General features: G+C 33.8%; 1 protein-coding gene across 2 annotated transcripts; it reads right to left on the bottom strand.

Annotated features, from left to right (window-relative positions):
* Window positions 1-588: 588 nt before the first annotated feature.
* LOC134844816 (universal stress protein Sll1388-like) lies at window positions 589-21,906 on the bottom strand. 2 transcript variants are annotated; one of them, XM_063861630.1, is made up of 5 exons: window positions 21,847-21,906; window positions 21,570-21,643; window positions 20,850-20,997; window positions 1,328-1,459; window positions 589-938 (listed from the first exon to the last, which is right to left on the bottom strand). In XM_063861630.1, exons 2-5 carry the CDS (start codon window positions 21,606-21,608, stop codon window positions 724-726), a joined length of 534 nt encoding a protein of 177 aa, XP_063717700.1. In that variant the 5' UTR covers window positions 21,609-21,643; window positions 21,847-21,906; the 3' UTR covers window positions 589-723. The 2 variants fall into 2 exon arrangements, with proteins under 2 accessions (XP_063717700.1, XP_063717701.1); XM_063861631.1 differs by having other exon boundaries at window positions 1,328-1,435; window positions 21,570-21,906.
* Window positions 21,907-23,879: the final 1,973 nt, after the last annotated feature.

Below are 23,879 nucleotides of genomic sequence, written 5' to 3'. Positions count from 1 at the left end.
TAGAAACAGAGGCAAAATGCAATCACAAGCCGCAAGAAACAGCCAGAAGTTCTCGAGCTTCGAGAAAACAAAGGTTAAGCCGAATCATTGTTTGTATTGCTTTATTATTATATTCTTAGGGGTTAAAATAAACTTCAATCATTTTGTATCCTAACTTCATTGAAACAGGCAGTCGTAATATTCTTGACTTTTGGCAAAAACAATTTTCGCCTATTTTAAGTGAATCTTCAACCTTAAAACATTATAATCAGTTTTTGCTTCTCGTGTAGGCGGATAAAAATGTTACGTTCAAAATAAACTCATGTACTTTCCTGGTAGGCATTGAATTTTTTTGTTTGAACTGTCGGAGGCAATGGGCTGGAAAAAATTAACCATTACTAACAAAAGTATTACGAAAATAGTGAAATTATTTAAAGGCGAACAAATAAATGGCTTGCCTTGTTAACAAATATCGTTATTCATGTTCATTATTCCAAGGCTTTTCTAATGGTTTGTTATTGTAGTATGCAATGATTTTCTTTTGAGCGGCCTGCATTTAGTCGTGGTTTCAGCAAATTTAACCTTTTTTTAGTAAAATTTTTTCCAAGTTAAGATTTCACTATTGCAATTATGTTTTTACGATTCAATTCTCATTAGCTGAGTTGACCATTTATCAGTTCGTGTTTCATCAACCGTTTTCAGCTAGTTTGCCCATTTGGTGCTTCTTTAAGATTTTTTGCAGTTCTATTCGGATTTGCCTTTTTTCAATGTAGGTGGAACAATAGTGACCGGAATATGAGCATGATGCAAGACGTAGTCGCTGGTACTGCCCAGAAAGGTCCTCCTTATCGCACCCATGCCTCTGTTGCCCATGATGACGTAATCTACGCTTCTCTTCTCGCATACATCAATAATGGCCTCGCCCGCATGATGGAGAGCCGAAGAGTGGAGGAACTCGCCTAAGAGAGCAGTTTTTATCCGTTATAACCTTGATGTGTTTTTAAGGTTTAAAAACCAATGGTCTGAAGTAAATATCAAAAGATATATCTGCAAATTTAAATAGTTGTCAATTTAAGTTGATTTAGTTTTGAACCTGAATCTTTGGCGTTTTCAATTTAGAACAATTTTGATTTTTTGAGTTGCCACGCAAAAAAAATTCCTAGCCCCAATGATTTTATAGTAAATCCCAAGCTAACCTTGCACATCTTGCTGTGGCATGAGTTTCAACCCGAAAAAGATATAATTTCAAAGAACTTTAGTCCGGATTACGACCACCGAATTAGAGATATAAGTCCACGTATAGAAATAGGAGTCATATAGAGGAAATGTCGTAATGGAAAATGCTGACCTTGGACATTGTTGACGTTGAGCAGATTGACGTACTTCAGTTTGAGTTCTTTCACCTCCTGCTCTTTCTCCTTAAGCATATTCTCAACTGCAGTCATTTGAAGGGGACCTGCAAATTCATTGCCAAATTGACCTGTGAAAATAACAGAAACCAAAAGTTTTCAAAGCATTTTGGAACCTGATCTAAACTATATTTTATGATTGGATAAATTAAATGTTTTACCAATGTAAAGTATTTAATATTAACCAATCATGATCCATCTAACTAACAACCCACTTATTTGTAAAGTGCTGAAGTTACTTGTAACTTCAGCACCAGAGAGATTTGAATTTAACTTAGAAATTAGTTGGACTCTCCCGAGCACTTCAGCAACCGCAATAAACCAGTATACCCTAGATCTATTGAGCCTAGCAGAGACTAGTTAAACAACCTGAGACTAGATAGTATAAGAGTAAGATTAGGATCGGTATTAGACTAAGAAGTTGCACGAATCTATCCGGCCGAAAATAAGATAGCGTGACGAGCAGACGGTGTACCCTATCCGAAATTACTCTATGAGTTATACACTCCAGTCCTAACTCATCTGGTGCGACCATAAGTCTCGAACAAGACCTTACTAGATTAGAATTAACCAAAAATAGATTAGAAATTAGACAAAAACATTTACAAAATGTTATACGACAATAATTTAATTGAAATGTCTCTCCGACTCAATAGATCAGAGCCAATATTCCGAACCATAACAGAACTACCCGGAATTGGAAGAAGACCTCGAACCAAAGACGACATACGACAAAGTAGAAACTTGCCGTATAGTTATATGATAGTTCGGCAAAAGCCAGAACAAACTTTTATATTTCGAATACTACTTGCAATGAATTTAGATTTCCATTTGCAAACATAAAACCTTGAAGTTACTCTTCAAAATCATTTCAGGCGCTAAACAAAATTAATATTATACAATAACGATTGATAAAAAGATCTTAGATCGTTTTCCTAAAACTCTGCAGTATTATACAAAACATGTTTGAAAAATATTTATTGGAAAATAAAAATAAAAATTAGTAGCATGACAATAATTGGCTAGTAATCATAAATCATCCTGTTGTTCCAGCTTCATCATCTAAAACATAACAGCAATCATAAACCCACTAACATCATCAAAACACTAAATCTTTCCTTTACACACATTTAAAATTTTATTAAAACTTAAATTCACTTAATTTTAAAACCAGATCATCAAGGCTTATCCTTGGATCTTAAATCATTTTCTATTTAATTGAATTTTAAATTTGATCATCAAGGCTTATCCTTGGATCAAACAGAACAACTTGGTTCTCCCCCACCCACTTAATTAGTGTCTAACGACCTCAAACGTCGATTCACTACCCAACCCTTTCTAAAGACCCAAGACTAATAGAATTTTTTAAACAAAACTAATCATTCAAATTAGGATAAATAGTGAAGAACTTCGGTTATTCATCCTTCACTTGACCCCCCCTCTTACCAGACCCAGGATAAATCTTAGACTTAGTAAGTTTAAAATAGTATCTAACGAACTACTCGCGTTCTAATTATACCTGAACCTTGTGGATCGATTTACTATTCTCCAACCCTTGAACACAATCACTACCCCTAAGTAAGATTAAGTAAGTTAACACCTTAGCTTATACTAGTCACGAGAAAGTAAAGAATCATTCTTCGGAATCGATATACCTTTCTCTCCAACCCTGAACAAATAGACCCAGGTTAAGCTAACCAAAAAATCGTAAGAACTAACAGTTTAGGAAAATAGAAATCATTTAACAACCTTTGCATCCGTCATTCTAAACCTTATGTCATTTAAAAACCTAGGAAATAAACAAACAATCGTTTTACACAATTGTGAAATAAATAACAAAAAATACGACCTTGTAATCACACCTCATACACAAACAGTTGGATACATTCGCACAAAACGACAAACACTAAAGAGGAAAACAATAACTAAACAAAGACAAATAACACGAAAAAGATTTTCAAAAAATCGAAACGCATTTTCAGAATCAGAAACCAACAGTTTAGACGAACTTTACAAACTAAAAGAATCAATAGATAAAAATTGCCCACTTCACGATCAACTATATTTTTCTGACTCAGAAACAACTTCAAATTCATCAAAAAGAGGAAAAAGAAGAATAAAAAAGCAGTATAAACACAAACCAGTACATTTGTACAATTGGAATCAACCAATTCGACACATTAATAATTACATATTAACAGTCATCGAACGAAAAAATGAGCTCAACGCACACCCCAGGTGACGAAACCCCAGATGATGATGAAATCTTTCCTTTTATAGTAGATGCAGATACTGATAGAGGACAACACATATTTTGTCAAAATTTACTCGTAAATTTATTTGAACCCGGAATCAGTCCATGTAAAACAGAGTTCCCCGATGTAAAAATCAAAAGACAAATCATAGATCACTATCTAAAAGATATATGCAACATAACACAACAGTATGGAATCTACTCTATAGAATTCACTTCCCCAAACCATAATAATAGAACATATACTATTCAAACAGACGATCTTGATTTAGAATTTTCAAAAGTTTTTTCAGAATATATAAAAAGCATCCAATACCATAACTCACAAAGAGCAAACTCCATTTTCACCAATGAAGTTTTCGCAATAATATATAGTTATATTTCGATATTAGAAAACGAAATCCCATTAACAAATGTCTCACCGACAGAAACATCTAAACATTTAAGAGTACGACATGAAATCACACTACTCTCTAGTTATTTAAACATCATTAAAGAAAATTTCACGAAAGACGACGTTTCACAACATACCAAACACGATTACAAAAAATTTTGGCATGGTTCATAATAGATTATTTCACACACAATATTGATTTAATTGCACAAGCAAGAAAAAATTTTAGACCCCAAAATTCGAACGATGATACCGCTATCACAGAACAATCAGATTATGTTTGGGACCCCGAATGGTCTCATCCCGCATTTATAAGCTTTCCACAATCAATCTCAAGTCAAGCAATAGGTACAATATCTTACATAAGAGATTATGTAAGAGTAATACCATTAACAATTGATGCAACACCATTAAACTATAATACATTTTTACCCGATACACAAAATAATAGTTTAAACTCTACAGTCATACACAACGAAAACCTCAATGGAACTAGGAATCTTACTCAACAAGATATCCAGACACCATCACACTTCATAAATGAAGAAATTGTACACACAACAACTACACAACAAAGTATTTCACCAATACGCCCAAATTTAACAACACCAAGAAATACAAATCCTTCACAAACACAGGTAACCTTACAATCAACCGTTAAACCTTCGGTTGCCCCTAAATATTCACATATGGATTACCAAACATACAGACCCATGACAATACCATCAAAAACACGCAAAACATTCACTAGAAACAACTTTGCAGACCATAATTATAATTATACACATACATCAAAAACAAATTATCAACCACAAAGGAATTTTAATCAATATACAAAACGTCGAAACTGGGATAACCCAACGGCCCAATATAATTCAAAAAATTTTCAACCAAATCCTCCACAGGATCGCAGTGAAAATTACCCATTTTTTCAACAAAATAAAAATAAAAAACAAACATCTTATCATATGGATTATTTATCCTCAGATGATGATTTCTTACAACCAGATATATTTGCACAAAATACTCAAGAATATCGTAGACAAGGAATACAGAAAACATGTACAAACCATAGAAATTTTTCTCCACAAACAATAGATGCACAACATCAACAACCAATTCAACAACAAAATCCAATTAATACACAATCTTTTCAACCAATTCAACAACAAAATCCAATGACTGCACACTCGTATCAACCATCACAAATGCAAAATGAAATACCACTCCCATATTATCTCCAACAACATGAAATAACAAGAAACCAACTTTCAAATTTTTCTCAAATGCCAAATGCAGCAGAATCATTACAAATGACAATGAATCCATACCTTATGGGTGGATCATCAATAACATCAAACAAACCCTTAATGGTTTTCACAGGAACAGACCCTGAATACTCTGTAGAAGATTATTTAAATGCAGTAACAGCAAATTTGATTTTAAATATAGGACCTGAACCAATTAATACGCCACTACATCAAAACTGGATACATCGACGCACAGCATTAATACAAACAACCTTAGATGGCGCAGCCCAAAAATGGTTTTCAGTACTACCTCTAGAAATAAAATCAAACTGGAAAAGATTTACACAAGAATTTTCAAAAATGTTTGACTCCGAAAGAAACAAACAACAACAAAGAGTTTTATGTAATGAAATTCGCAGATTACCAAACGAAACCATCAAGCAAATAGCAGTACGAATCGAAACACTAGTTCGAAAAGCATATTCATTAAATACACATGACTATAAAAACACAAAGATGACAGAAATCTTAATGATGACCTTAACACCACAATTAAGGAAAATAGCAATAAAAAAGAGAGCATCTCATCCTTCTTCAATTCGAGAACCCGATTTAGATTTTCGAAAACTAGTAGACAAATTAGAACAAGCAGAAATCACGATGAAACTAGAAGAAACGGAAAATCTGAAATTACAATACGTTAACAGAATTGAAACGACTCCCACTAATATTAATAATATACAGGAATCAGAAACAGACCTCGTTGAAAAAATCACTGAAATACTCAATATTTACGAAAAGAACCCGAACTTTAAAGGCAAACCATCTTTCAAAAAATGGTGTAATTATTGCCGACGATACGGACATAGTATTTCCGAATGTAGACAAAAACAGCAAGATAATCAAAATAAACCTCAAAAATATAAAGAACCAAATAAATCATTCTATCAATACATGAAAAAAGATCAAAATCTACCGAACAAAACAGTCCACAGCAACAACAGTTCAGGAAAACCACTCCCGAACAACACAAATTATACAAGAAATCAATCACCATATAACTCAAGTTATAGAGGAAGATCACCAGAACGAAGAAACACGAACAATTCATCACAAAATCACTACAATAGACCAAATAGTCGAAATAACTACTCCAGATCAAATTCAAATACACAACGATTTGTTTCTAGATCTAATTCCCAATCAAGAAATAACTACTATCCAAACAACCAATCACGAAATTCATCATACAATAGGAATAGAAACTACTCCTATAATCGAAATAGAAGTTATTCAAACAACCGAAACCAGAATTACCCGAACAGTCAATCAAGGAATAACTCATATAATAGATCGAACTATAACAGACCAAACAATAATTACCAAAACAGATCGCGAAATAATTCACAAAATCGACACTCAAGTTATAATAATCGTTATAGAAATTATTCCCAATCACCACACCGGAATAATAATAACTATAATAATTCTAATAATCGCCACAGAAGTAGTACACCTAAACATCAAAGACATATTAATCAAGTACAATCTAATCCAGAAACAACATCAGACCCTCCAGGTATTGATGACACAGTAACTGATACGTTACAACTCAATCAAATAAACTGTACATCATCAGATTCAGAAAGTGATACTGAAAACACTCTTTCTATCAATATGATAAAAGTCGAAAATGACTATGAATCTGTCATATATGAACAACCCTTTTCATCACACATATATGAAAATCAATCAGAATTTCTTCAAAATTATTACACTACACCCATAAATTCCACACCAACGACGCAAGAAACAAATGAGATTAACACTACAGATCAAACCAATAAAAATACCAAAACAAAATGCTTGAATACAAACCATATTTATCAAAATATACAAAAAGAACAACCCAAAGAAAAAATTTGGACAATACCATTTCTCTTAGAAAGCCCAAGAAATAAAGAATTTCAACCACCAGACCTTGAAATAGATTTTTTAATTGATTCAGGAGCAGAATCAAACATAATAAACATCCCCACATGGAATGAAATAAAAACCTTACACCCAAAGCTAACACCTCTTGAAACCTCCAGCAAACTAGCAACAGCACAAGGATCAACATTGATAAACTACGGAAAAATCCAATTATTTCTCCTCCCCACCAGAACAATGGAACAAAGCAAAATTTTAAATAAGCCATTTAAACAAATATTCCATATCACTGACATTAAATATAATATCATTGGAATACCATTTATTTCGAAGTATATACCAACAATTAACATACTAAATAGTAAAATATTAATCAAAGATAAATATACAAAAACAAAAGAAACATCCTTAACATTTTTTCAAAGATTAAATAAACAACCACCATTCTTTTCAAAATTCTACCCGATATTTAACCAACAAAGAAAACACCTAAAACCACTATCAGGAAATATCTATAATTTTTCAATCAAACAAGTTCACCAATATGATAAAGAACAAAACAAACAAAAATTTTATATGTCAGATTTTGAATTCAAACCTATTCATAAATTTTTCAAAATCACAATCTCTTCAATAAAATATTTGAAAAATTCGAATTCAGATATTATTTCCTTACATGTTTATAACAACACACCTTACCAAGTAACATTACCTTTAGGACTTTTAGGATATTGTGAAACCAACGCTACAATATCACCAATACACGAAAAAGCCTATCGCGTAAATAATATACTCCAATTACTAGATATTTGCCAATCTACAATTCTTAATGAAGAATTATCTATAAATAATATAATAAGTAACGAAAACAGAAATACGGATTATTTCACAAAAACTCCATATTTCAAACCTACATTCAACATAAGTAACTACACAGAGGACCAACAGAAATTTTTAACAATGTTTAATTTCCAACATTCACAAATAACACAAGTCGAATTCGAAAAGTTAGCCAAACAGCTAATTGAATATTCATCAGTCTATGCAACATCAAAATTCGATGTTGGAAAAATCAGTTCATCACTACATCTCCCATTAAAACCAGACGCAGTTTTCAAAAAACAGAGAGCAAGTAAAGTACCAATTCACTTACATGATAAAGTAAACAGATTACTCGATATTTTAGAACAGTACAATATTATATCACCAGTTAATAAAGAAGAACAACCAAAAGGCAACACATTCATCAACCCCGTTATCATTCTAGCTAAAGGAGAATCATTAAAAATCGTTCTCGACGCTAGATACCTCAATTCACTCATAGATGAATCAAAATGCAATTGGCCCATCGAACCAATACAAGTTATTTTAACAAAAATAAACGGCAAATACTTCACAACCGCCGATATGAATAGTGCATACAATCAAATGCCACTAGATGAACAATCACGACGTTTAACACAATTTGTTATCGGAAACCAACAATATGAATTTAACCGCTTATTCTATGGAATATCCATAGGACCAGCAGCATTTTCAGCTTTTATGAGCAAAATTTTTAGACCACTAATACTCAAGAAAAACGCAATCACCTATCTAGACGATGTTTTTATGCAATCACAAACAAAAGACGAAATGTTCAAAGTTTTAGAAAAATATCACCAAATACTTCAGAACGAAAATCTGAAGGCCGCCCCCGATAAATCACACTTCTTTTTGACAAGAGTTAAATTCTTAGGACATAATATAGAAAGAAAAACAGTCACTCCATTGAAATCACGCATTGACGCTATTCAAAAACTTCAACCACCAACAAATAAAAAGAAAATCCAAGAATTTCTTGGAATGTTAAACTTTTTAAGTAAATATGTTTATAAAATGCAATTATAACTACGACCATTTTACAACATCCTTAGACAACAAAATAATTTTGAATGGAATACAGAACATCAAGCACGATTCGAAGAAATAAAGAAACTTTTAACTGAACAAATTTCAAACACAATTCCAGACCCTGATCAACCATTTTATGCAATGTGCGATGCTTCGAACTTTGGCATCGGTGCAGCACTATTACAATCACATAATGGTACAAATAAAATGAACCTCATATCAGCAAATTCTCGATTATTCACTCAAGCAGAGCTACGACTCTCAACTCTAATGAGAGAATGTACAGCCATAATATATACACTGACAGAATATGAATTTCTGATACTTGGATCAAAACATCCAACAGTTCTATTCACCGACCATAAACCAATCATCTTTCTCTTTACGCAAAAATCTAACCCAAACCACCGAGTTTACAGATTTCAACTAATTCTAATGAAATTTCCAAACTTACATATAGTTTGGACTGCAGGAAAAAATCTTGCATTACCAGACACCTTAAGTCGAAATACACCACCTGAATTACTTACACGAAAAACAACAGTTGAAATACCCAAAAACATAAAATTCTACCTTGCAGAAAACGAAACATCACCCCGATTAGAATGCAAATATGCAGTTAAAACTGATATTGAACAATCACAAATAAATAATTTACAACATTTCCCACTTTATTTAGATTGTCAAAATAATCATTATGAAGTTGATTTACTTGGAACATCAACTTTCAAACCAATCCCATATTCTCAATGGATAAAAAATAACACCCAACAAAAACGAACAAAACAACACCTGCCTAAGAAAGACCATTTTCCACTAATTGAAAAAGAAGATTTAACTGATAAAATAAATTTATCAGGACCACAAACAAATGATTCAAAATACACAATAAATCAAGTTTTTGACCTTCACGACCCACTTGATACAATACCCTTATCTAAATTAGAAATCGAAAACATTTTTCTCCCCCCAACAGAAATAATTACAATTTCAACACTGAAACAATATCAAAACCTTGACCCAGTAATTCGACAACTGAAATCATGGCACAGATATAAAACTAAACCTAACAAAGCAGATTCAACCATACTAGGCAACAAGACACTCCTCCGATATTTTCGCAAATTTAATTACACAACAATGAATGAAACTACAGACCTTTTAGAATACAACTTAAACGAATCCATAGTCCCCTGTCTTCCTTTAAGTATGATTCTCATCGCTTTTAATATTTCACATACACAAAATATTAAAGGACACTCTGGATCAGAAAAAACATATTCAAATTTTATACAAAATTTTTACTTCCCAAATGCACCAATCTGGATAAAAGTACTATGCAATGATTGTATAATATGTCAGCTAAATAAACCTTACCCAAATCAAAAACAAATAGCACAAAAACAAGATTTTAAAGGACAAAGTTTGTACTTTAATCATCGTATCTCATTTGATACTAAAGGACCAATTTCACCCTCATCAGAAGGAAACTCCTACATTATGGTAATTGTTGACGCATTTACACATTATGTAGCACTTAACCCAGTACCACATTGTAACGCTTATTACGCTTACACAACACTCTATGAACACTGGATAGCAAAATTCGGACTACCAGAAATTTTAGTTACAGACAATGGTACAGAATTCATAAATAATGAAATAATAACACTATGTCATTTATACAACATTAAACACAAACCACGTACATCTCATGCACCTTGGACAAACGGCTTAGTCGAAGGTATGAACCGTTCACTACAAGAATATCTTAGATGTATCATCAACGGAAATGATACAAAATATACCGAATGGTCAGCAGATGTAAAATTATTTCCCTTAGCATATAACTCACAAATTACGACAACACTAGGAATGTCACCATACGAAATGGTTTTTAACCAAAAGCCACGCAAACCAATAATGTTTACAGCAAATTCCCATAAAAACGCACAAGGTTATTGTAAACCAAATAAAGATTCAATTTGTTATAACCTACCTTTACATACACACGATGAAGATCATTTTCATCACCCACAAATTCTTAAATTAGCCTCCGGTACACACACCGAATGGATTTTAAATAGAGATAAGAAACACAATGAAATTTACCAAAAAATAACGAAAAAGTTATTACAAAGACAAAACATAAATGAACTAATCAATTCACGTTTTACACCAGCTTCCGATTTAAAAATTGGAACATTTGTTTTAATACCTAATTTTAATACTCAAAAAGGAATTTCTAAAAAATTACAACCCCTTCGAAAAGGACCATACCAAATAATTGCAAAACCCACTGATGTCACATATAAAATTACCGACTCAAACAAAAAAGAAATCGTTCAACATCGAAACAACCTATTACCTTATTACCCAAAAGAATACGCACTCCGCGAATTAACCCAATTATATTCTTTCACAGGATTAAAAATCATTCAAAATGAACCACATCTGAAAAACACAGAACAAAATGATAACCCCACCGAAAATCAAAACACAAAACCAACCGCCACCAAAAACAATACACAAAACCATAAAGAATCTCCAAAACAAAGAAAAAATAGAAAAATGACAGAACAAATAATACCCCAAGAAGAAATAGACAAATCTGAACATAGAAAAACAACAAGACTCCGAAATCAACCACGTAAAAACTACAAAATGTTCATCCCCCAATCTAAAATATTAAAGAAAGTAGAATTTAAAAAGTAATTTTAAGATTTTATACTTCACAATCTTGAAACCTCCGTAACATTTTTCATTTCAATTTTTCAAAATAACATGCTCACAAGTACGCAATAATTCTAGTTCAAAATAGACCAATAGGATTCATCCAATCCGCCACTTTCTCTAACTCAAACTAAATACAATTAGACGAATAATCTAGAACTCCAGGCACATCTCTAACTATAACTTTACAACCTCCAGGTCAAAAATAAGCAAACCACTCCAACTTGACAACTAAAATAAATATCACCATAATACCGTACCCCTCCCTTATCTAATAACCCAAAGATCAACAATATTTCCCCAACTCAGACCACGAATACCCCCAAAACAAATTTGATAACTTAGCCTAAAGTAACAAAATGAAGATTTTAATTAGCCTAAAGTATAAAAATCTCACCATACCCCGGATCATTTGACAAACAAAAATAAAGAAAAAGACGACCTCCCAGTCACCATGAAAATTGCCCCCAACAATTTTTTACAAAACTCAACCCACTTGTCAAAAAACTAATAAATAATTCGACCACACTAGAAAATCGCCTCAAACAGCAAAAAATTTTCGACCAAGAGATCATTTCTTAAATGCTCTTCTCTCAAACAGTTGCTCAAATACTTATAAATTTTAAACATTTTTTTTCAATACTTGAAGCCTTTATAATATTTCTTTTTGATATACTTGAATATTTTCTAATAATCCTAATCATTTTTTGTAACATTTTTTTAATTTTCTACACTATACTCGAACTATTCCTCCAACTTTCCAAAACCCTTGAATATATCCACAGGTACGATTTTAACAACTTGTCTAAATGATACGAACAATTTTCAGTAGAACTGATATTTTTTTATTGTTTGTAATTTTCATAGCATTCTTATCATCCCTCATTTTGACAATATGTAAATGTATAAAGAAAGCAATCCTCACATTTGCCCTAGCAACAACCCTTCTAATTCTTTTTTTGGAAGAATATTATAATAAACACAAAATTTCTCACTAAAGTAATAATTCAAAAAACTATCAAAAATTGCTACCCAACAGTCACAGAATCAGTCTTCACCGACATCATCCCAAGATAACCAAACACCACCTTCAACTACTCAAAATCCTCAAACATCTACACGAATTTCTTTTCAAGACAATCCATACACTTTTGAAGAACGACATGCTCGTTTATCAGAACCACTAGAACCAGTTCAACGACAAGCACCTTTAAGCGAACCAACATATAACCTATATCCAACACTACCACAAGAACTAAGTAGAATAAAAAATTCTAGTAAAAACCAAAATACAGTCGAAATAAATAGACAAATTATACATCCTCGACGAAACAGAAATTTTCAAACTCCCCGAGTTCATTTTGATATACCTCAATCCCCATCACAAAACACTCCAGAAAACCCCATTGGTATATTACCAGAAACCCCTACGCTTCTTTCACAACGTAGCACCTCAAGCCTACCATCAGATTACTTAGGTTCAACACCAACATCTGAGCAAATACGTGAAAATCCCTTTAACCCCCCAAACCAGGCATCACGATTTCCATATTGGACTACACATTCATTTACACAAGGTGAACCAAATTTAGTCAATGACCCCATAGATATTTCTACGGATACAACAACATCCTCATCACTACCAGAAACATTATCACTACCATCAACACCATCAATAAGCCAGTTTTCACCACCACCCTTTAACTTAAATTTTCCAAATAATCTCGACGCCAGATATCGAGAACAATCATCAATAAATATTCCTTTAAGATTAGATTGGAATACATTCACAGCACCTCCACCATTATTTGGACAACATCAAGAAAGTAACCGCCTTCATAACTGGGCACTTAATAGATTACAATATCGCCAAGATATTCACAACGATATCCGTGATCACAATATTCAAATACTCCAACAAAACAGTTTACAATTAAAGTTTGAAATCACAGTTAAGTTAAATAATATTACCCAACATCCCTACCCATTAAATCCACCTAACATAACAGCTCAATCACTACCACCACCGTTTATAACTACTGAAGTAATATATAAATACGACAGATATACCAAAAACACAATTGGTTACATTACATTTTATAACCCATACTCAGGATTATCATACACATGTATATTCTAAAATTATTAATTTTTCTCCAACTCCTTTTTCTAGTAATCTCAAATCAAAACATAAACCCTTCCCCTCGTACAGGACCACAAGATTTATTAGTAACACATTACGATTGCGAAGAAAATGAACAAAAAACACTACATAAATATGCAATAAATCAAGTATCACAATGTGAAACAGAACCACAAGCTATAGAAACCACAGATGTAATAGCAACACTCTATTCAAAAGCCCGAGCAACAACAGTTACAGGTTATAAATTCACAGCGACATTTTCCGAAAAGAAAGTACATTGTTCACAAGTCTCCAACGGCAACAAAAACCGACTTGACCATGAATCATTCTATCAAAGTAATATAGAACGTCTTTTACATCTCAATCCCGACGATTGTAAAAATGAATTACTTAGACTAAACATCACACAAAATAAAAACTCCCAAAGAAAATTAGTTAATTTTCAAGTTTTTTCAGACTCTGTACATCAATCACAACTTGAAAGACACCAAGGACATATAAAACTAGACGAAAAATACCCGTATAACGGCGCACACGGACGATTAACCTATGACCTACATGATAAACATTGGATACCACACATTGGTATAAATAACCCATCAAACTGCAAAGCAGACACAAAAAATAAAGGATACCAAGAAATAATGTTTTTCGATTGGAAAATACAACTCGAAAAAATACAACTCACACGAGATTTATCTGATAATACAATGATCTATCAAGGAATCCGACTACCTTGTAAAAATGATCAAGGATATTGCGACCCTACAACAAGAACACAAGCAACAATTGTTTGGTTCCCCGAAGATACATGTACAACATTTCAAGTAGCAAAAATACACGCTCTTATGATAAAATTTCACGAAAAATATTTCATACAATCAATTCCTTATGAACAAGTCCATCCATCACGAAAACTAAGTTCTAATTTTAGAAACATTGACAATATAGAAAATAAATTGACACGTTTTCAAATATATCAAGAAACAGAACTTGCATGTAAATACAGGAATCCACTTCACAGAACACAATACTCTGAAATATTAGTTGAATACGAAAAAGGATTCGACATGACCACTGGAAAAGTAAAAATCGACCCATATGCCACAGGTCATCCTCTAAACGAAGGAACATCCTATATACCAGTTAATTTTGAAAAAAGCAACGGACAACCTGGTGGACATCTAAAACCTTATGACACCAGAAGCACACGCTTACAAGAATTATCACTAATGAATACTACATATTTCGGTAATATCCACTATGACATTCATTTAGATATGAAACTAGATTATACAATTAGCCGAATTTTTCAAGAAATGTCACTCTCCGAATTAGAAACACTACACCAACTATGCGAATTAGAACGAACACAAATATTACAATCACTTGCACTAGCAGTATTAAAAATACCCTATGCAGGATACTTATTATCAGGAAATAGATCAAATTTTTTAGACTACGAAGGAAACATCTTATGGTTTTATACTTGTACCAAAAAAGTATCACCACTATACGTTTTTGAAGATAAACGATGTTATAAAAGAATCCCTATCTTTTATAAGAATAAAGTACATTTCGTGGATACACTTTCACGAAGAACCTATTTCTGGGATACCGCAGTCCCATGTGGATCAGAAAATAGCCACAATGTAGTACAACTAAACCCTGATGAAAATAAATATTATCTTCTCACTCCATACCCCACATTAATGCAATCACTCAAAAAATTTTCACCAGAAAGCATTCGCGCTATCGCTCGAAACCCAAATATAGACTTACAATCAATAGGAATCTATTCAAAATCAGATATTCAACATCACATTAGAACACAACAATTCCAAGAATTATTAACACAAATGGACACTATACAAAGACAATCAATTGACCAAAATCTACGCAAACTTGCAGAAACCGCAGGTTTTGCCGATATCTACACACAAGACTATAGCGGATATTTTAAAGACATTAAAGATTATATATATCTAAACGGCGAAAAATACCGTCCCCAAGATATATCACCAATCAACATTTTTAGCTTTGTTACACTCAAGAATGAAATCCTTGATTTTCTAGGATGGCCCTACTACATCTTAGAAAAATTGACTATTTTATACGCAATGTTTAACTTTATTGGATTTCTTTTCTCACTCTTAAAAGGAATCTACAATACATGTGCTATACACACACAAGTAAACAGACAAGCAAGCGTAGCACGCATACTCTTTGCAGGATTTTTTGGAATTTTTTCCACATCTATCAACAAAATTCTTTTAGACGCACAAATAAAAGAATATAACACAAAAATAGCAACACGACAAAATACATACGACGAAGAACATAACAATGTCGACACACAGCCAACGGCACCACAATTACCACCCCTACCAAATAACCATCCACTATCCCTAGTCCCACGAAATTTTCGACATTTAGCAATCACACATAATCCAAATTTTCGACTCAATACATCGCAAAGTCCCGTCCAACATATAATAACACATCAATCACAAGATGATAATACTTATGAACAAATTATTGAACAGCCCCATACCACCGCTTTTCAATCTCAAAATAATAATTTTTTTAGCCCACGATGAGCCGCCAACTTGGATCACTACACCGATCAAATTCCCATCCAACCAATCTTACCTCTCCAATCCCAATCATACCACTTTTTGCTTTTCCGCCACCCGATTTTCCATCTAGCAATGTAACATCAGGCATGAATTCCGACACTAACTCACATATTTCAGTTTTATACTCCATCTCACAGCTAAATAACCCGAATATTGAAACCCCCGATGAATTTGCCGACTCAGAACCATCCCCATCCAATAATTTTCATAACCCTTCTAATTTTTCTCAACCTCCTTTTCCACCCATATTGTCCAATAACCCTGACCCAATCACTCCCACACCCTCTTATGCTTCCCAAGTTACCCCAACCTATTCCTCATACCATTCTGACCAATCATCTCATTCTCCAGACACCCCCCGAATCTCCCCAGAGCTAGATAATTTTATTACCCTCCAACAACAACCCTACCACCTTAACACCCCGACCATAAACCAAATCTCCTCCACTACAAATTCATCCAATCCCCCTACACCCTCTTCAAATTATACTGAATCATTAACACCATCATCCACATCCACTATATCTTCACTAAACACTAATAGAGCTTACCGCACTTTTAAAAGAAAATTCCCCAACCATCCTTTCCCAGCAAAACCAGGAACAGCCCGTGAATACATCAACCACCCCCAGCATACTAACACTAAAGAATTTTTAGCTATCACTTTACCCTCGTTTCCACAATACACCTTAAATACCCCTCACGACGCTAACGAAACACGCAACTTTGTAGATGAATACGTTTTAATGCCCACTCTCTCTTGGACCTCATACTATCATTTCACAAACCCTCTTTGCTTACCATTATCCAACACTTCCATCGATATAGAACGAAACAAAGACATGCTATATCAACTAACTACACCACTAACCGCTAGACAGTTTACTTACGTTGGATATAAAAAATCACTAAAAATACACACTGCACCTAGAGCTAATGAATATACACTAGAATACTACGATCACAACATCATCAGAGCTAACCAAGATCAATTCTTAGACGACGATCGCTTCGCTAATCCACAAATCACCGAGAAATTTTTCATCAAGACACCATATGTATTTACACTAAACATCTTCGACCGAAAGTTTGATCACATTATTTCAGAAGCACTAACAAACACACAAGCATACGAAAGTTTTAAAGAACGCTTCCAAATCTTTTCACTAACCTTTCATTTCCTTGCACCACACGAAAGAGATTTGCACTGCTCACATGATATTATGTTGCGCACTAAACAAACACATACATACAGTTACTATCGTTTCATCCAAAATCACTTTGACCTCCACACACCCTCTAGACAACCACACCATCGTTTTCAATTCATCAATTCAAAATACACTTCACCGTATTTCCTAAATTTCACATATTGTATTAAAGGCACTAACCTCCATGGTATTCTTCGTAATTATGACCCCATAACCCAATTGTACATTTTCTGCCCCATCACCAAGACCTTCAACGCCGAAGAATCCCGACCCTTCCTTATCCCGCACGAGTTTGTACAGCCTATAGAAATCCCAATTTTAGAATTCATCCACAACACTAAATTTAACCACAAATTATATAACTTAATCCAAAACACACCTTATGAGTTTGCTGTAGGCACTGAAGAACTAACCACTATTAAGGCACTTCAATTGCTTTGGCCACTGCTTCAGACTAAAAATATCATCCGCATTCTAGCTAAACTACTAACAACTTCAGAACTAATTCACGACATCTTCCCCCACGGTTTTTTCCCCGACGACTAACAGGTAAGTATGAATTAAGTGAATATTACTAACTAATTAAAATATTAAAAAACTCACCATACTTTATCCATGTTTTCTTTAGATTTTTAGCCTTCATCCGACAATCACCTACAAAAACCACAAAAGACAAATAAAAATCGCAAATTTCATCAAACAGATTTCAAAAATTCTATTAATCTCTTACACTTATAAATTAATAAATTTAATACCAATGCAGTAAATTCATCTATAATATTTTCCCCCAAAGCAGTAAATCTAATTATGATGAAAATTTGTATCTTAAAATTCCTCCATAATTAGCAGTAAATTTCCAAATTCTATGCAGTAAATTAATAAAATGCAATTGCAGTACTAACCTTTTAATATTTTCATTCATTCGCACAGAAATTCTATCCACACTCGCACAGCTCGCCCACGAAGAATTGTTTAAAATAATGAATTTCAGTTTCAAGTTTTCACACTCAACAACTCTAACATATAATAACATGTTTCAAACTTTCCTTTAACCCGGTTGGAAAGGAATCATATACTAAACAAAACTAACCAACGCAGCTTACTAAATACCACAAATCATAGAATAACAGCATGACTAAGAAAAGGAAACCAACGGTACCCAAACCGGATTAACCCAGTTTAAAACTGGATAATTTATTCTTTTGAGGACTATTATAAAGTCTAAGAAAGAAATAATAAAACACAAAAAAGTCGAAAGACAAACCCATACCACAAACAATTTGCTTTTTGAAAAAAGGACACAACCAACAAAACATAAGAAAGACCACAACAAACCCAACATAAAACGTTGTCACATAACAGGACCCCTCACAAAAACCGCATGAAATCATACTCCCACTCCTGGCCTAACCCACCAGGAAGGACGTCCTGAGCATGCTCTATAGCCGGCCTAACCCACCGTGCTACATCCACGCTTTGTGACCACACCTCTATTTTTAATAAGAGCTACTCAAGTGTGAGTAACTCTTCAAAATAACCGAACTAAAACAAAAAGCTTTTGTGAAAACAACTAACTAAAATCATTATTAAAAAATATTAAACTAATAAAAGTTTTATAAAATATAAAATCACATGATGCAATATATAGATCAGAATACAACACCAAGGACGAACATCAAAAGACAAGACGACCCCACTACACTCGAGAGAGAATGACCAACTACAATCGATATGCCGCTCACAACCACAACTCAAAGGATTTAGAGTACGACTTGACCTCGCAGAAAAGGACTTCATTGAACTAGACCAATGACCACCTCGATGTTCAAGTATACGTACAGATCCGAGTAACCAGGCATCCCCTCCACGCACAATCTCCACGCCATTCCCAAGCTAGATCAGACACAAAAGAAGTTCTCCACGAAGAACAGAAAAACCTGACATAGCCAACCATTCTGAAATCAGATTTGAGTTTGTTGCGAAGACTTAGTCGTTGTCACTAGAAGACACAACGTCTTATGTCTCTAACTCCAGCTTCCTGGAACTTCTTTAACAAAAAAGGAAACAGAAGAAATAAGATGTTCGCCAAACACCAACTTCCATCATCCATCCTTCGAATTGCAGAAGAACTATTCTAAAAAACTCTGTAAAACCCGGATGGGTGGAACCTGATCTAAACTATATTTTATGATTGGATAAATTAAATGTTTTACCAATGTAAAGTATTTAATATTAACCAATCATGATCCATCTAACTAACAACCCACTTATTTGTAAAGTGCTGAAGTTACTTGTAACTTCAGCACCAGAGAGATTTGAATTTAACTTAGAAATTAGTTGGACTCTCCCGAGCACTTCAGCAACCGCAATAAACCAGTATACCCTAGATCTATTGAGCCTAGCAGAGACTAGTTAAACAACCTGAGACTAGATAGTATAAGAGTAAGATTAGGATCGGTATTAGACTAAGAAGTTGCACGAATCTATCCGGCCGAAAATAAGATAGCGTGACGAGCAGACGGTGTACCCTATCCGAAATTACTCTATGAGTTATACACTCCAGTCCTAACTCAATTTCTAGCCACTTATAAATATGCCCCAAAAGTTTGGAGCTGCTCTGACCAATAAAAAACTGCTTCCTTTAGTATCTTTGATGATACTACTATAACTGGCACATCAGTCACTGGCAAGCCAGGGATGGTATAACAGCCAAATGCATAATAAAAGTTTTCGAGAGCAAACTTCAATATTGTAAAACCAAAACTTCAATAAGTTTCCAAAATTTGTAAAAAACTTTCAATCCTGATGATGCACAAAATGTGCGAAAACGTTTGAATTAACATTTTAAAATTCTTATATCTTCCAACCTTTATATTTGGCGTAGCCGGCAAAACTTTCACTCTTTTGAGACCATCAACTATGTTTAAATGTTTGTGTTTTCCCAAAATCGAAACACTCCCAGCGTCAAAACCGGGCAGCAAGGTCATGAACAGTGCTGAATTATCTCACCTGCCCACATGTATCCGCTAGAGGAGAGAATGTTGCCGGTATCCATACAGTGGAACATCACCACGAAGTCATGAGGCAGTTTGCCAAATTTGAAGTACCACTCCACCGCGCGCAGAGAGTGATCGCTCTCATCCACCGGCAACAACACCTACGCAAGCATGACCAAATAAATCCTACGAAGAGACATATCCCCTTCAAAGAACATGGCCACTCATAAAACATACAAGGAGAACATCGCGTTGCTTTTAAAGGAAGCACAAAGTTCCGGCTTCTTACTTATGGGTACAATTGCGATTCTGATTCATCAGCTGATTAGCTTGTTGTTAGGTGTTTTCCACAGTTCAGAAACACTTAGTTGCCATGCTTTCATAACCAAAAACAAAACAGTAAAGACTTTGAAGGCAAAAATAGGTATTACGAAGATGTGCTATGAAATTTTTACTTGCTCATCAAATCCAGAGTCAAATGGCGTCAAATTGATGTAACGCTCCCATTTGCTTTTTATTTGAACCCCTTCGAATAATGTCTTCTGAAAAATAGTCGAACAAAACATCACCAAAACACTCTAAAAAGTACTCACACATTTTTGGCTTGAAAAAGATTCGGAAAGTTGTATTTAGCCAACACTTGTAGCTAACTATCATACTAACTAACTCAGTAAGTATAGTATCAACGAATGGGGAAGATGAAACCTTGAAAATTTTTTGGCATAAACTTTACCTTCCTGTGCTGCTCTGGTCCGACGTCCAGCAGAGCCATGGGTACAGAGAGTCACGTCGCAATCCGAGGTAAAACTAAGACAAGTATAAATAGGATTGATATATGGAGTTAACTCAAAAAAATTGAATGTCACAGATCTTTCGTTATTTTTTCACTGAAATCGTAAATTACCCCGCCGAGATCGGCTGAACAATTAATCAAACACACAATCACTTGTAAATGGATTTGGTTTCAGAAGCAGAAAATATCTACAACAAACAGTTGCAATCAGACTTACAGAGAGTAGCAAAAAGTCAGGCAGACAGTGCGTACATATATCTCTAAACAAATTTATCGGATAAAGTCTTGAATTTTTGAAATAATTCTGACCTTGAGAATATGAAATGGCGTTTATAGCTTTTAAAAAACCTATCGGACAATGTATATAATTTCTGCAATAATTCGGGCCTTCAAATTTAAAGTAAATCGAATTAACTATTTGAAGTTTCTCGTTTGCGTGTTTGTCGGCATTTTTTTTTTGGCTCTGAAAACTTGCATGGCAAATCATTGTTAAATGAAAATTGTTTTTCAATTGAGCTCTTGAAATAAAGCAAAAATTTTCCAGCAACCATTTTGCATTGCTTTTTTTTCAGTTCAAAAGCACTTTTGAAAACTAGATAAAATTTTAAGGCCATTTCACTTATTCATTCAGACTTGTTTCAAAAATATAGAATGTCGTCCGATAAATTTGTTGAAAGCTATATAGTGGTGCAAAAATGCATTCAGTCGTCAAACTAAGCGTTTATTAACTTCGTTCAGATTTGTTGACCGAAAAATTTTGGGACTAGCTGTGGGTTAGTTGCTCTTTTCTGTTTGTCCGAACTTTTTGCAAATCTCAATAACTATAGTAACTTTCCACAGTGCTTATGATATTTATCGGACATCATAAAATTTCAAAAAACTCTGACCCTGAGGGATAGAAATGTCATTAAAGTAAGTCATTTGCTCTTTTTAATTATTTTTGTCTGTTCAAATTTTATACCACGCTATATTTTGAACCTGTTTGAGAGAGTTTTTGAAGCTAACAGAATCAAACTAATTTCGTTTATTCCAGAACGTACTGTTTCTCTAGAGAATAGCAAAAAGTTGGATGAAACAAAAAAAGAGCAAACGATCTATTTTAGACGACCTTTTTACATGCGACAGCTAATTTTTGAGACTGAAAGTATGTCTCAAATTCACCGAAAATTTCAATATTGCATGCAAATTTTTTCCAAATAGTGAGTTTTTCTGATTTAAGGTTTTTGCTCTTTTGCTCAACAAGAATTTTTGTCAATGTTTTTGCTCAACGGTAATTTTGGTGAGATCAAGAAATGGCTGTAAAAACATACCTGTTTTATGGTTTCGAGCAGGATTGTTGGACAGCGTTTTAATTCCTGTGAGTATTTCTGAACTTCGAGCTAAAACTAATTTGAAACAAAATAATTCTTTGAAGGCTGAGTTTGCTTTTTATCGGTGTTTTATTTGTTTTTGCCTTTAAACATTGCATGGCATATTGTTGTGAAAAGCAAATTGTTTTGAGACTGTGGTCTTTAAACAAATTGTCGGGGTTATTCCCATGATGAAGGGACTAACGATGGAAAACTTGCGATCAATCAAAACCGAAGTCATTATTACAGAATTATAGCAGCAAAGCTAAGTTTTGCTCTACACAAATTTCTGCAGGTATACAGAAAAAATTTTTTTTTTGTTTTTCATTCTTACCCTTGCAATAAGCAAGGGTATTGCTATCGGGTACTAGACGTTTTTGCCCTCTAACAACCTTGACCACAGAACTCATTGGACTCCTGGTGGTATCTTGGCTCATAGCCAATTCAAACTTCGTAGTTCTCTTGCACGCTTAGCCTGTTGGTAACGAATACGCCAAAAGTCTGGGGTGCAAAACTGACCAGGACCTGTTTTTTTTTCAAACGGTCCGGTTAAAAAAAAAGTTATTATTTGTCTGCCTATTATTTGTCTGCTTATATTTTTTGATTTAAATGCCACATCTAAAAACTGTTTATTTTAGCTGTATTAATTTTTTACTGCAGTTGTTTTAATCATTTAAAGTCCGGCCGAATCAAAACTTGTACGACCAATTTTTTTTTGCGCGTGTGTGCGCCTTGAGGGGAAAAGGGACTTAACATATTTTATAAGTTTAGATTTTTTGATTTTCTTTTCGGCATGAAGGGTTTCTGCTCAGGTTTCTTCGGCTTTGTTACCGCTTGATTATTATAAATGCAAATCGGGTCACCTTTTTTAGACTATCATCCGTCTGTTTGTTTTTGTCGG

This window comes from Symsagittifera roscoffensis, chromosome 4 (assembly GCF_963678635.1).
Source record: "Symsagittifera roscoffensis chromosome 4, txSymRosc1.1, whole genome shotgun sequence".
NCBI lineage: Eukaryota > Metazoa > Xenacoelomorpha > Acoela > Convolutidae > Symsagittifera > Symsagittifera roscoffensis.
The sequence above is the reverse complement of the archived record's forward strand: the minus strand, read 5'-3'. Positions and strand labels throughout refer to the sequence as shown.